A 14068-nucleotide genomic window follows, 5' to 3' on the forward strand; every position below is an offset into this window, starting at 1 on the left:
TCTTAGTTTTTATTTAAACTAGCTTCACTGTGTGAGTTGTGTCACATCCACACGTGTTCCAACGTCTGCCGCCTTCGCAGCGCGCGTGGTTACACAAGAAATCAACTTTAATCGTTAAGATTTTTCAAACAAACGAAAAATAAAAACCACTTGCTACTACACAAATCGAGAGAGAAAACCATCCGTGTGTGTTGTGTATGTATGTGTGTTTTTGTCGGGGTAATTACGCATTCATGTGATTAATTCTGCAATACTTTTCTTTAATATCCTTATCATACTCTTCCTAATCAACCGACACGATCGAGAGGGAAAACAAAAAATGAGAAGAAATGTTCGTGTTTTAAAACAAACTGTTTAGCGTTTATTTTGTTGTAAGGTTTTTCTACTGTAGAAAATTACTGATTGCTACAGGAAAATGTTCCATTTCTCTAAGTATATTTACGCTTTGTTTTTGTGTATTTTGCTGTGAGTACACTTATGTCTTACGGTTTTCCTTCTCCTAAGATTACATTTTTTTAATTTTTTTGTTTCATACACATTTAATTAACTTAAAAGTATGTTTTTGTTTTTATGGTTGTTTTTTGTGTTTTAAAATTTTTCTTATCTCCTGCGTTTAATATTACATGGCCTTCCTTAAAAAAATAAAGGGGATGTACGCGTTCGTTCTGCGTTATGATCAAGATGTGTATTCAAGAAAGAAAAATTAACAAACGTCCGGAGTTCGCTGCCAATATTTTTTTTATCAATTTTGTCATTTATGAAGTGAGACGAAAAAAAGTTCACGCAAACACTAGGTAGTGCTGCCGCCGAGGACAGACTTTCACAGAGAGAGAGACTGACCTTTCCTTTTGCGAAGGTACGCTCTGCGGGCTTAAACAATTCAAAACCGTTTAACTTTTTTTTCATCTGCACCGTTTTGTTTGGTTAGCATCCTGATGATGTTTTTGTCTAGACTATGATTTTGCATTCTGATAATTTGGCGTCTGTTACTAGTCCTGATTCTGCTATTGAGAAGTAAGGCCCCGAACATTTATACAATAAATTAAAAATAAACTTTTTTTTGTAATTTTTTACGGTTTTTTATGTTTGTCAGTTTACTTTACTTTAAAGGTTGATTAGTTCAGTCGCTCTCCTCTCCGGACTCATCATCATCATCGTCGGAGTCCTTCTTTTTGCTCTTCTTGGGGGCCTTCTTGGCGCCCTTGCTCTTCTTCTTGCCAGCATCTTTGCTGCCACCGTTTCGCTCGAACTCCTGAACGGCTTTGTTGTACTCGTCCTTCATCTTGGCAGCCTTGTTCTCCCATTCCTAATGATTTGATTGATTGTAGGAAGAAAAATACATGAACGTTAGATTTGTGGATGTTTACGGATAAACTACCCTTTGTCGGGTTGGAATATCTAATGAAAACAAACAAATCAAGGATAAACGGGATACTTACGGACTTGTCCTTCATGCCTCTCCATAGCTCACCACCCTTCTTGGCGATTTCGGTCACCTTGATTCCGGGGTTCTCCTTCTTGATCTGTTCGCGGGCAGAGTTCAGCCACAGCATATAAGCGGATAGAGGACGCTTCGGTTTCTCGGCCATTGTTAGGTTTGGTTTTTATTTACTGATGGAAAAAGCGAAATACAAAATCTGCAAGCAAAACCATAAAACGGGAAAAATTAGACGACAGGTACAGACGGTTCTTAGTTGTGATCAATCAGAGCATATTTTAATTATATTCGCGCTGTCGTTTAAAATGGTAGATTAATCTATAGCTCAACTTGAGTTTAGAACAAACTTTTCAGCATTTTCCACAACGCAAGAGCCGTTACACTTATCCGTGGAGCAATAATCAGATGAACGGGTGAATCAGTTAAAAAACGTTTCAGATTTGATAAAAAAAAATGCTTTACTGCTAGATAAAATATACCAGTGAGCTGGTGAAGATGATTAAGCTTCAGGTACATTTGAAAAAATGAGAGCACTTTTATGCTATCATCAAGTAGGCACAGGCGAAGCAGATATGCTGTGCGTAAAATTTATTTTTAACGGAAACTTGATATCAACAAGTTAGCCATTTTGCTGGTTAACTTTAGTTACAAATGGCAAAACACAAGCATTTATAAACGTTGATTTTATGCCGTTTTTTCTAGTAAAAATGTGAGAGCAAAACATATTAACGACCGAAATTGTAGTTTTTTCCCATCGTTAAAAAAGATGGTGGCAAATGCAACGGAAAAATCAAACAACTGGTTGACTCACTCAAATCGAATGGTTGAGAAATGTTTTCTGATTTGAGTAGGAAATTTTGAGCGACTAAAAAGCCACCATTAACAAGGTCTTGCCCTACAGTATAAAAAGCACGCCGTAAAATTAATATTTCTCTTTCCGGTTTCAAGCCACGCGGCGGCGAGCAATTTTTATCCGTTACATGACAAGCGATCGAATATCAAGTCTTCTTTTCCTTTCGCTTGGAGGCAAGTTCTATTCGCCTTCGTTACACGGTCCGTACGCGTTGCTGAAGCCAACCAACGCGCCTATAGCGAGTGGCAGTGGCAAGCTTGGTACCATATCTCTTCTCCGGTCGTTTACTTCTATGCTTTTGTGCTTTCCATACAAAATGGACGACCAAAAATTTGTACGAGCAAAGCAGGCAAGCGCGCGCGTCCTTTGCGAATCAAGTAGGCTTGGTGAGGACAGGCAAATAGGCGGCAGGCCGGGGTCACCTCTGTGCATACTCTGCTAGTGGAAAGCAACCTTTTTTTTTTTGCTCTTCGGTTTCCTAGGAGACGCACAGAAAGAGGACGCTCATTTTATGCTTACGCTTCCGCCTAATGAAAAATCAATATTTCACGGCGGGAAAGGCACCTCCATTTTCCAGCTTCAACGGCACGTAATTGTTTAAAATTTTCTTTATACTTATTTTATTATAGTAAATCAACTATTCAACTCAAATTAGCCGGTAATAAAAACGTAAACACAACTAACACATTTCAAAAACGCACCTTTTTCTTCTCGGTAGTGTGTTGAAAAAGCTTCTTACACACCAACACCACTTTGGGGGAAACAGAACTTGTACTATTTTTGTTCTCTTGACCGGGAACTCGAAGGAGCAATACTGAAAACACAACCGACTGGATCGACGAATGAAGCTACGACTGATTGACTGACTGCTCGGTTGCTCGGCTATGAGTTGGCTGGTGAAGACTCCACTACCTAGCCAATCAGACCAGGCAGCCAAAGCAAAAGCAAGGTAAACTTTGCATCGATTCCTTCTCACACATCCTTCGCCGGGTACGGTATGTGTAAAAGCTTGCCCTCGCACGCACACAACCGTACGAAAAACCGCGTGCGGATAGATGAATCTGGTGTTCGCTTCGACGGTATCGGACTTGTACGGGATGAACTTTTAGCCAGTGTCTCGCACGGTCAATGGCGTCGACAGCCATTTGAGCGGTTTGACGTTGAACTCATGTGCTTCAGCCAAGGGCTATTATGTTCGAAGCGCGAATATTGTTTTTTAATAATTTTTATTTAAAATTCGACCGCATACAAAGGCTATCGTTTCCAAACGATTCCAGCCACGGCTATAAATGTCTAAACGGTGTTATACCCGTTCATTTGACGCCATTCAAAAGAAAACCTCGTTTTTATATTTACATCATAAAACGGTAGATTCTCTTCACCTAGATTACGTATGGCTTTAAAACTAGTCTCAATCGATTAGGTTTATACCCTTGTAACATTGGAAGCATTTTACTAACCCTTACAATAAATGTTTAATAAGAAAATCATATTTCTTCAAACCATAAGCGCTGTTCGCCAGCATTAATAACCGCCATACATACGGACACGGCGCTCTGGTTTTCAAAAAGTTGTGACGCCATCGAGCGGATTAGACACTGCCCGATTTAGCGGTCCGTACAAGAGCACTTCGGTTCGTTCGGCTGCAGTGGTGGTGTTTGTTGAAGGCAGAGAAAATTATTCGCATCTGCCGCTTCGCCGTATTACCACCACGAATTCCGTTGTTCGGAGACGGTTAGGAAATGAACACTTTCAAGGCAGTGCGTTCATGCTGCGTTCAGCATCCCTAAGCGGTTCTGAAACGGTTTTGGTTGTTTATAGAGCGTGTTTGGCCATTAAATGCGGTGCGAAGCGCGCCATTATTTGTTTACAGTTAAGATATTTGAATATTGATTAACGATACCAATTTATAAGATTAAAATGTCAATTTACACGAACTAATCAGTAAAAAAACATACTTTTTTAATCTTAGGAACATTCATTTTGCATTGTAGAAGATAAAACGGTTATAACGACTCTGAAAATCAGGTCAGTTGATTCTCAATAAGAGTTTGTCAGTAAAATTAAGTAACAAAAACTTCACAAAGTCTGCTGCACAGCACGCAAAATAATCCACACTTTTTTCCACGTGAAAAATCACGTAAATTTCTCTACAGGGAGTTACGTGACTTTCAGTTGACCATTATTGGAAAATACAATCATCTCTCTGATTTCCACGTAAAAGCACGAATACTAATGCAAACTACGTGGAATTCACGTAAATAGTGCGGGAAAAGTTAGATGAAAAATATTCACATAGATTTTCCCGTAATTTCGACGTGAAAATTATGTTGAGTGAATGATTTGTTTTCAAATATTTTACCGTTTTCTGTCAACTTCACCAAATGATTTGAAAATGGCTTAGTTCACTTGGTATACTGAGACCCATGTCAATGATTGATTGACGTTTTTTAGATTCAGGCTTTTGTATGCTATAACACCAATTACACTCAAGTCGCTTTTTACGCGAAGGATACGTCCCGCGTAAATCAAAACCACGTAAATTCCGAAAATCGCGTAAAAAACCGCGTAAATTTCGAAATTCGGGTAAATACCGAAAATCGCGTAAAAAACCGCTTAAATTCCGAAAATCGCGTAAAAACCCGCGTAAATTCCGACATTCGCGTAAATTTCAAAATTCGCGTAAATTCCGAAAATCGAGTAAAAAACCGCGTAAATCCCGAAAATCGCGTAAAAACCGCGTAAATTCCGAAATTCGCGTAAAAAAAACCGCGTAAATTCCGAAAATTGCGTAAAAAACCGCGTAAATTCCGAAATTCGTGTAAAAACCGCGTAAATTCCAAAATTCGCGTAAAAAACCGCGTAAATTCCGAAATTCGCGTAAAAAAACCGTTTGATTGTAATGTTTTTAGTAAACGAACACATTGATTGACATAATAATTCATTCATTCGCGACTGTGAAACTAAAAGATTTTTGGGGCTGCTTCACTTAGACGAAATCTATACAAACTGTTGAAACTTATGTGAAGACAAAAGCAAAAATCCTTCCTATTTTTTCTCCCAAAAATTAAACAAATATCAACAACTTTGGAGCCGTGACTTGACCTAGTTCATCCTGATCATCTTGATGAACAAAAACTACCCTACACTCTTAAATGATTCTATCCGTAAATAGGTCGGATTTAGCTAAAGCTAGGTTGAAACTACTCAAAATGCCTTTAAAGTGTACGCACTCAAATTTTGGGTGGAAAATTCAACCAATTTTGGCTACTTCCCAAGTAACAACGGTAGCTGAATTGCAAGAGCAATGGCTGTTTATGGGTTGGTTTAAGGTGATCAAAGCTACATAAAGTAAGCACTCAAATGGTGTTTAAATAAGCGATGTTTAAGCTACTTTAAGTTTTTCAAACCAGTTCTCTCCCAAAAGCTGATAAAAAAGCTCAATAGCGGATTTTTCTGCTAAACAATCTGCTTCTAAATAGCCATAAACATCAAACCGTTTTACGGCTGCTTAAAGGTGTTAAAATGTAGAGTGGAAGCTTTCATTAGGCTCACAGCTTTCAAACTACTTTAAGGCTGCTTAACGGTGTTAAAGTGGCTTTACAAACATCTACCAAGTTTTCTTTCGGCTCACAGCACACATACTGTCAGATCATAGAATTTCGCAATTCGGCTGACAGCAAAAGTTTGTCAGTTATCCACATTATCGACTGCTTCACGCTAGACGTTCTGCAGATGCAAATGGGGCGGATCATACGGTGAGTGCTTATGGATCAAAAGATGGCGGGTTCAATTCCCAGAAAAAAGTCATGCATTTTTTGGCTGCATAAAGGTTGATGAAGCGCTGATTAAGCGACTGGAAAAGCAGATTGCAAAACTATTTCTCGTTCTAAAAATAGAATTGACAGCATTGCGCAAATTGGCTATTTTAAAGCGCAAAAAAGTTTTTATTAAGCTTCATTGCAGCTTCGAAAGCAGCTATTAATTTGCCTGAAGCTTAATAAAATCACCAGATTTAGGTGTTTAAGAGATGAAAAAAGGTTTTCATTTCTAAACCTAAACCATAGATCAGCCACAGGTTGAATAAAATCAACTATAAAAGCGTTTGATAAACCTGGAATTGTTACTTGGGTTGCTACCGATAATTGAATTATTTTCTGTGACAAATAACACACTTTCAAGTTCTTACCAATTTTTTGGTTGAAAAACTACTCAAAACACTACAGTGGACCCCCGTTCGTTTGAACGATTCCTCATGCAAACTAACGGGGTTACTTTTTAATTTGAACAACTGGTAACCCGAAATATGCTAAAACCGCTGTGAACTAGCCGCCCTGCTTTTTGTTATTGTTTTGGTGGTTTGTTTTAGTCGGCAGTTGCAAGTGCGAATATTGCATTTTCTGATCGAATTTCTATCTTAATCGTTAGGAAAACGAAATGTGAAACCGATTAAACACGCCAGGTCAGTACAAACAAATCGTTGTCTGCATAAACAAATGATGTTATGCTGAGAATGACATTTGAACCATTTTTAATTTGCACGTTGTGCAAACCAGCGAGGTTCAGATTAAAAAGTGTTCAGATTAAAAATGGTCAAACGAACGGGGGTCCACGGTATACAAACAGTTGTAAATAGATGATAAAACCTTTTAACAGACACGAATGCACCAAAAAATGTAAAATGTCTAATAAACAAACTACTCAAAATCTGAATTTGTGCACTTTGAGAGCATTTTGAGTAGTTTTAACCTAGCTTTAGCTAAATTCAACCAATTTACGGGTAAACTCATTTAAGAGTGTATGTCACCGATGCGCGGGGTTGACACGCATTCACCCCTATTCTGTATTTCGAACGAATCTTTATTTCGGTCGACTTGTTTCCAACGAGATGTTTTGCCCATTTGATTTCGCTGGCGGAAATTTCGTTCAAAATATTGCCCGTTTCTTTGGTAACAAAACGCGCTGCTCACTTTTTTGATAGCTTGAAATCGTCGCAGAAACAATCTGCTTGGCTGTATGTAAGTTATAAATATATATTATGCTTATCTAGCATGCAAGCTATTTATTTACTTGACAAAATAAACGATATTTGCCCTCGCGACGACTGGCGACGGTTATAATTCATCGCGTACGAAAGGGTGGGAAATTGATAAACTGAGCGACAGTTCCTTTCCCTTTATCATATCCATAAAGATTCAAAATCGGCCAACAAGAAAAAATATTTTGAAAATAGGATTTAGAACATACTTTTCCTAACTTTTCTTGGGAGCTGTTAACTATTGTCGAAAATTTTGTCAACAACTTTTTCCAGATATTTTTTTCTGAATTGCTATGGTAGCAATAAGATTGATAAGATAAACTTTTGACGTTTGTGAAACGTTTAAGGTGTTTAAGGTAATCAAATTTTCTGAACAAAGCTCGACACCAACAAAATATGCAGTGGAATTTCTATCAAATTTTCCTTGGAGTTAAGTAGAAAACCATTAATTTTTGCAGTGTTGCTTCCGCTGAACTACGCATGTGATACATAATTGCATGGAACTCTGGGACCATTCGGCCCAAACTAATGCGATAATTTTAAAAACTACTCAAACGTAAAATAGTTATATACCGGGTTACCAAACAAACATTCAGGCTCTGCTAACTTTTAAGCGTCGCTGGTAATATTCTTACATTTATGAATTTATAACTGAGCAAGTTTAAAAAATCATATATATATTATCAGTACTCTCGGTGCGATAACATAAATCTATTATTCTATCACATCAGTTTGACCTAGTTTTCATCGCTAAAAGGCAGCATATTTACTACAGCATACAGTAAATAAACAGCAGGAAGGAATTTCAAGGAATTCAAGTTTCTCAAATTCGTCCCTTACGAGTCCACGGTCTCAATGATTGATAAAAAGCAGTTAATGGAACTTGTTGAAAATCGAATCATACAATCTAATGTAGCAGTAATAACTCTTTCATATGTTTGATATTTGCATTTACCAGATATTTAATATTGTACGTTTGAAACATTTTCAAATAGTCTAATTAAATCAAAAAAATTCAAACAGTAAAGTGTCAACACACGACATGAACCGATTGGGAAAAAGTCCCCATCGTTCATTCCATCTGTCAACCCCGTTCATTTCGAAAGCTCGCCGGTGGGTTCACGTGGGCTTTGCGCTATCAGTACCAAAACCAACACATGCGCAGCAATCACTCGCCTAGAGTGGGCGACTGTGCGGAGCCAGCATGTGTGCGTGTGAACCCGTTGTGAATGAAACTCGGTCGCTCCAACAAGGCGACGACGACGACCGTCATCATCTTCGAACAAAATTTTTAGCTCCTATGGCCAAGTTCATCTTTTTGCGAAGGAAATTTGTTTTGGCGCGAAATGGGTCAAACTCGGAAACTTTCCTCCGGATACCCTGGAACAATGGTACCAATCGATGCAGCTCGCAAAACTAGGACGATCGTGGAACACGGTCCCTCGATTCGAACCAGTTGGTTGAAGAAATTTATTTTTTAAATTTTGCCCCTTGCAATTGTTCGACGGCTAGTACTAGAGTGGAAGCCATTTGTTCGTCATGGCTCAAGCCATTTTGCTTTTCGATAATTTTTTCCTTCAACGAAAAATTTAAGTGAGACACAAATGGCGTTCCAGCTGCTAGCTGGGGTGTGTAAAAAACGGCCTGAATATAGATCCGAACATGTCCGGTAGTATTTCCGCCGAAAATTGCCATCTTGCGAGGCCGACTCGGCTGCGAACATTTTACTATGGCCGCCATAGAAGAAATTTGTTCGCGAACCCACGCCAGCCAACCGCTAGGATTTAGCCATTTTCTGCTAGAAATAAGTACCAGATTTCCGGAACCAACACGGAATAAACCCTTTGAAAGATGTGGCCGCAGGGCCTAGAATGCGAAAATCCACTCACCGGAGTAATTTCCTGGAGAATTTCACTGTTCAAAACTCACTAATTTATGATCACTTTTTTCCTATGGAGGAACACTTCGAACAGAACTGCTAACTCTGGCTACTATGAACAGAAGAGAAGCTCGAACAAGGCAGCAAAGTCCGATCGGCCTGGCTTATACTGGGTTGGTTCGGTCGGCAGTTCGGTCGGGCAGCTCACTAACACAGCGATACATTGACTACCGCCGTGTACTTCCACAGCGAAACCCCGACGTGAGGCGAGCTTTTTTATGCGTGGCGCGTTTGTTTTTCCCTTGCTCTGATATGCCACTGAGATCCGGTGGTGTGCGTCCAACGTCCAACTATGGCGGATAGGCGGATATTTGAATGAACCATGCTGTACTCTATAATGAAAGGCGAGATGTACTTTCATCATCTGACAGTTCAATGCCGTTCATTTCTTTCAAAATCCTGTAAAACTTCGCCGCCTTGGATGTGGAATTTTTACCAAAAATTACTAGACATTTTAGGATTCTTCGAGATTTTGGAATATTTTTCAACATTACTAACTCCTTTTGAACATTCCTAATATATTTTTACGTTATTTTATCTAATATTATTTTTAATTTGCCTTCAACTCCCATTTTCAAAGTTATATTTTTGAAATGTCTTTTGCTTTGCTACTATCTATTCTCTCTCTGAAACAGATTTTTGAGATATGAATACCACCAAATTTATTCTTGTGGGGTCGATACATCATATTTTTATGGTTATATTTAGCAAATTCCACCTTTTCAGGTTAAATATGCTAGTCTAGTTAAACGAAACTCCAGCGTTATTGTATTATAGAAATATATTCATGCTAACCAACTTGTTTTGATTTTGCCATGCTGTGGGAAGAATGAAAATCTGCGCGCAATCAGTTTAAGGGATGACCCTACTCTGGAAGACCGAAAAATAAAAGATTTTCGTAATTTTTTTTTCAGATGCTAGAATTATAGTAAAGTGTTGAAGTATTTTGGTTATTAGTTAAGGTATATTTGAAGATATATTTTGTATTTTTTGGATAGCAGAATTATTATGCTGGTGGCAAATGGGCGCGTGAATGCCCTCTAGAAAATAGTTCCTTGCAGGTGGTACGTGACAGGAACCAACGGAGTATCGAAGTACGGATTTCAAGGATGATTTTGAAGCTTTAGGTCAATACCTAAGTTGTTACGTAATGGTTTTTAAAAATTCCTAAAATGGCGACCATTTTTCCAAAAGAAAGGTGTTTTTCGTCAAAAATGCCAATTAAGAGCTCATAAAAATTGAAAAATTGAGATATCAGAAAACGGTCACGTAACAATTTAGATAGTTCATCCACTAGATTCTGAGATACACGTACCGCTAGCTAAAGAAACATGGTTTCGAGGAAAACACGTTCAAAGTTTTGTACAGCAAAGGCCTTCCCATTTGGAGCAATGACAAATCCTTTTGGCATGACATTTCTGAAGGTATAAGTGTCTCGAAAATGCAAAAAAATAAAATTCGATTTTTCCGACTTTCCAGAGTAGGGTCCCCCCTTAAACACTTAAATGTCATGGCATGGCGGACAATATTTTATGTACTGAAAATAGTTACAGTTCACAAAATCCGGAAATTAGAAACCTCACTGCTAAATGATAGTACTGCAGATTAAACCCGTAAGCTTCAGAGCCGCGTATCAAATTTGTTTTTAATGGACAATGTGAACTTGTGTTTAAAATTAATGACTTCTTGACATTATGGTACCAATATCACAACAGTTTGCCCAAACATTCTTTCGAAAATAAGACATCGAGAAATTTTGACAATTTTTAGTTTTGAAGAAAAGGACAGCTAGAACGCAAAACTTTTCTCTCAGTAATTTTTATGCTATATTCGAATATTATAATATATCTGGTTTAAAAAATCTGGCAAGAACGTTAGACTTGAAAAACGAAAAAAAAATTAAGCTATTCCTTTCCTGGGGCTCTTTCAGATAATAAATTTAGCATGAAAATTAAAACTTGAGCTTCTTATGAGTGTACTAACATGAAATAATACAGCCATTAGTTTGACAGCGTCGTTTTTAGAATTCTGCTCGTTAGAAGGCTAAGTACCCAACAAACATTTGTATTTCACCCATTAAGCCCCACACTTTTTCCAGCAGAGATAAAAAGCTTTGAGTTAAAACGGGTCGATTAGATTTTTTCCCAATCTTTCTCTGTTTCTTAGGGTCCATGCTTATATCTCATACATAGCCTTCTCTAGAATCGAGAAAAGGGTGCATTGCATTTTCGCAACGCTGGGATGGGAATGGGTTAAGAATAGCTTATTCAACTATTGGATAGCTGAAACTAATAGAACAAGCGCTTGGGTAAGGCTGTCTTGTTCTTTGTGCACCAATTTTACTTATTCAACTGCCGAGCAAAATATGAAAATGTTAGTATGGAGCATTTGTAGAGCTAATTTATATCTATAAAATTGCTAAACTAAGCTTGGCTCTATCATTCTTCACAGCACACTCGCGATTCACACCCGTTGGTGCACAAAGAGCGCTCTTTCTGTATCAAACCGTGTAAACCTGGAGTGCGTCGTAAAATTTTCAAAAATTTTGCAGAATAATAAACTCTAAAAGTGGCATATACTTATACATAACATACATAAAGAGAAATTCAGCTTAGTACCATGCCTTGGATAAATTATACAAATGTGAGTTATACAGATGAAACATGGTTGTTAAAGTATTGTCTTAATTTATAAGATTTATGTTCCCATTACGTTTACATAACTCCTACGTACTTTGTACGTAACAAATGATTTTCTTTCATACATAGCTAAACTATGTTTTTAAATTGAGATTTGCATATTTTCACATAATGTTACGTGTTTATGATTATTTTTGTTGTCATATTTTATTCATGCATATGTTGATGGGTGTTGCTTTGCTGTTGCTATTCACAAACATACCAACAACAGTACCAGTTGTTGAATATAGTGGATTTTTTTATTTCGAAGTTTTTCTTTCGACTTATTTAATAGATTTAGTTAGTTCAGTACAGCAAATTAGCTTAGAATCCTTCAAAAATGTAAAGAACGCCGCGAGTGGCATTTTTAAAGGCTGTAAATGTGTTACATATCCAATATGCAAATAACACATTGAATAAGATTTACTGTACCAATCAGTACAGCACCTTTAAACCGCCAAACGAAGCTCGAAGCAACAAAAATGCCTGGAACAACGAAATGCGTACCTCCGTAGGATATAGGCACAAAAACGCACCAGGGACGTGAAAATTTCGTCCGTTATGGATTAGAGGCACTGTACACAAGGCAGGCAGGCAGACACAGGGACACAGTTTGGTTGGGCTTCCCATGGCATAGAGCATACTTCTATATACAGGTACGCTGAAAGAAGGGACGGCTGCATAAAAGGATGCATTATGCTTTACTAGCGGGAAAAAGGGAGCAATTCTGTGAAGAAAACGACTCCTACCTAACGGAATGTATCAATTCTTAGCTTCAAATTACATATTCGCGCATGATTTTTGTTACTTTTTATTCTTTTATATGAACTAAATCTTACTAAATAAGAGACGATAAAAAATTTAATTAGTTAAAATTTAGTAGAATTAGATAACTATTCTTAATGTGTAAGTAAAACTTTTAAGTAAAAAGAATGGATCTTATTTAATTATATCTACTTAATACTTATAGAAATGTGTGTTGTAATCGTTGTTTGCAATTATAACTGGTAGACACTCGTAAATATTTTTTGTAATTACTGTCTGTGTTAATGTGTTTCACGTAATTTTTTACGTTGTGGAATAGCTCCTAGCCCTAATAAAAGCAGAAAAAATATATTTATTTTTTGTTGCTGATTTTTAATCTTTCGATGGTAAACATTTCACGATAGCGTTAATTTTGAAGTAGGACTACTTCTTTGGTTTCTATATTGGGGTGCACTTTAGAAAAACGAAAAGGGAACATGTAACGAAAAGTGGTTATGGTTTGCACGCTTATAACTCAGTCATCCGTCAACAGATTCTAGAGATATTGGTATCAATCGATTGGAAATTTTTCAAAAAATCCATAACAATACAATAGATTCCATGTTTCCCAAACAGACGTTTAATAATTGAGAAAATATTAGACTATATTCATTATTTCATTATTTTCATGTTTTTGCCTTCCCACGCCAATGCTTCCCTAGCACAGATGACAGAAATATATACGAGATGAGCTATGGGTTTTGATGTATTTAATTTACGCTCTATAGAATCCGCTCGAAAATTGTTGAGCTTCAGTGGGTGCTGCTTGCTCGGAATAAGGCATCGAAGACATTCAAATTCACCAAGCAAGACGCCAACAAACCGAAGAAGTAATCGACTCGCCCGCCAGCGAACGATATGGTTTTTGCTGCTATCAATACCCAGTAAAATCAATGGATCCTCGCTGCAAGCCGTTAGAAGTAAATCGCCGCTAGCCACAATTGTGACGTTTCAAGGTTGGACGCATTTGTGAAAAAGGTTTTGAAATTAGCTGTCGAAAAGCTGGTCCAAACAAAAAGAACAGGCGATTCCGATTCGTTCATGGTTGATAAAACGGACGAAAACAATTTATCTTTGCTAACTGCTGCAAAGGCGGCTCCGATTAAAGCTGTACTAGTAAATATGCGATGGTGCCCCCGAACAAAAATCTACTAAGCCAATGAAAACCGTAGCAAAGGCACCGAAAGCCCCAGTCAAAGGAAGTCGTTCCAGCGGAGAAGGTGCCCGAAAAAACTGCTGCCTAGATGTAAATTTCGTTGATTTGCATTACTAATATCTGGTAGAAAACAATCAGTTCTTTTAAGAACTACTGAATAAA

At 37.7% G+C, this 14068-nt stretch overlaps 1 protein-coding gene across 2 annotated transcripts; it reads right to left on the bottom strand.

The window, feature by feature from the left end:
- Positions 1–9328, bottom strand: LOC128734880 (mobility group protein 1A-like). 2 transcript variants are annotated; one of them, XM_053829270.1, is made up of 3 exons: positions 9219–9328; positions 1440–1637; positions 1–1306 (listed from the first exon to the last, which is right to left on the bottom strand). In XM_053829270.1, the coding sequence occupies exons 2-3, from the start codon at positions 1587–1589 to the stop codon at positions 1121–1123; spliced, it is 336 nt and encodes a 111-aa protein (XP_053685245.1). In that variant the 5' UTR covers positions 1590–1637; positions 9219–9328; the 3' UTR covers positions 1–1120. The 2 variants fall into 2 exon arrangements, with proteins under 2 accessions (XP_053685245.1, XP_053685246.1); XM_053829271.1 differs by lacking the exon at positions 9219–9328 and adding an exon at positions 2993–3115.
- Between the last annotated feature and the right edge of the window lie 4740 nt (positions 9329–14068).

This window comes from Sabethes cyaneus, chromosome 2 (genome assembly GCF_943734655.1).
Source record: "Sabethes cyaneus chromosome 2, idSabCyanKW18_F2, whole genome shotgun sequence".
NCBI lineage: Eukaryota > Metazoa > Arthropoda > Insecta > Diptera > Culicidae > Sabethes > Sabethes cyaneus.

Bases quoted from the DNA above. Each gene is read 5' to 3' on its own strand.
- LOC128734880 (XM_053829270.1), bottom strand. From the start codon at position 1,589: ATGGCCGAGAAACCGAAGCGTCCTCTATCCGCTTATATGCTGTGGCTG. The intron at 1,307-1,439 runs GTAAGTATCCCG...TCAAATCATTAG, and splicing joins GAGGCATGAAGGACAAGTCC to GAATGGGAGAACAAGGCTGC.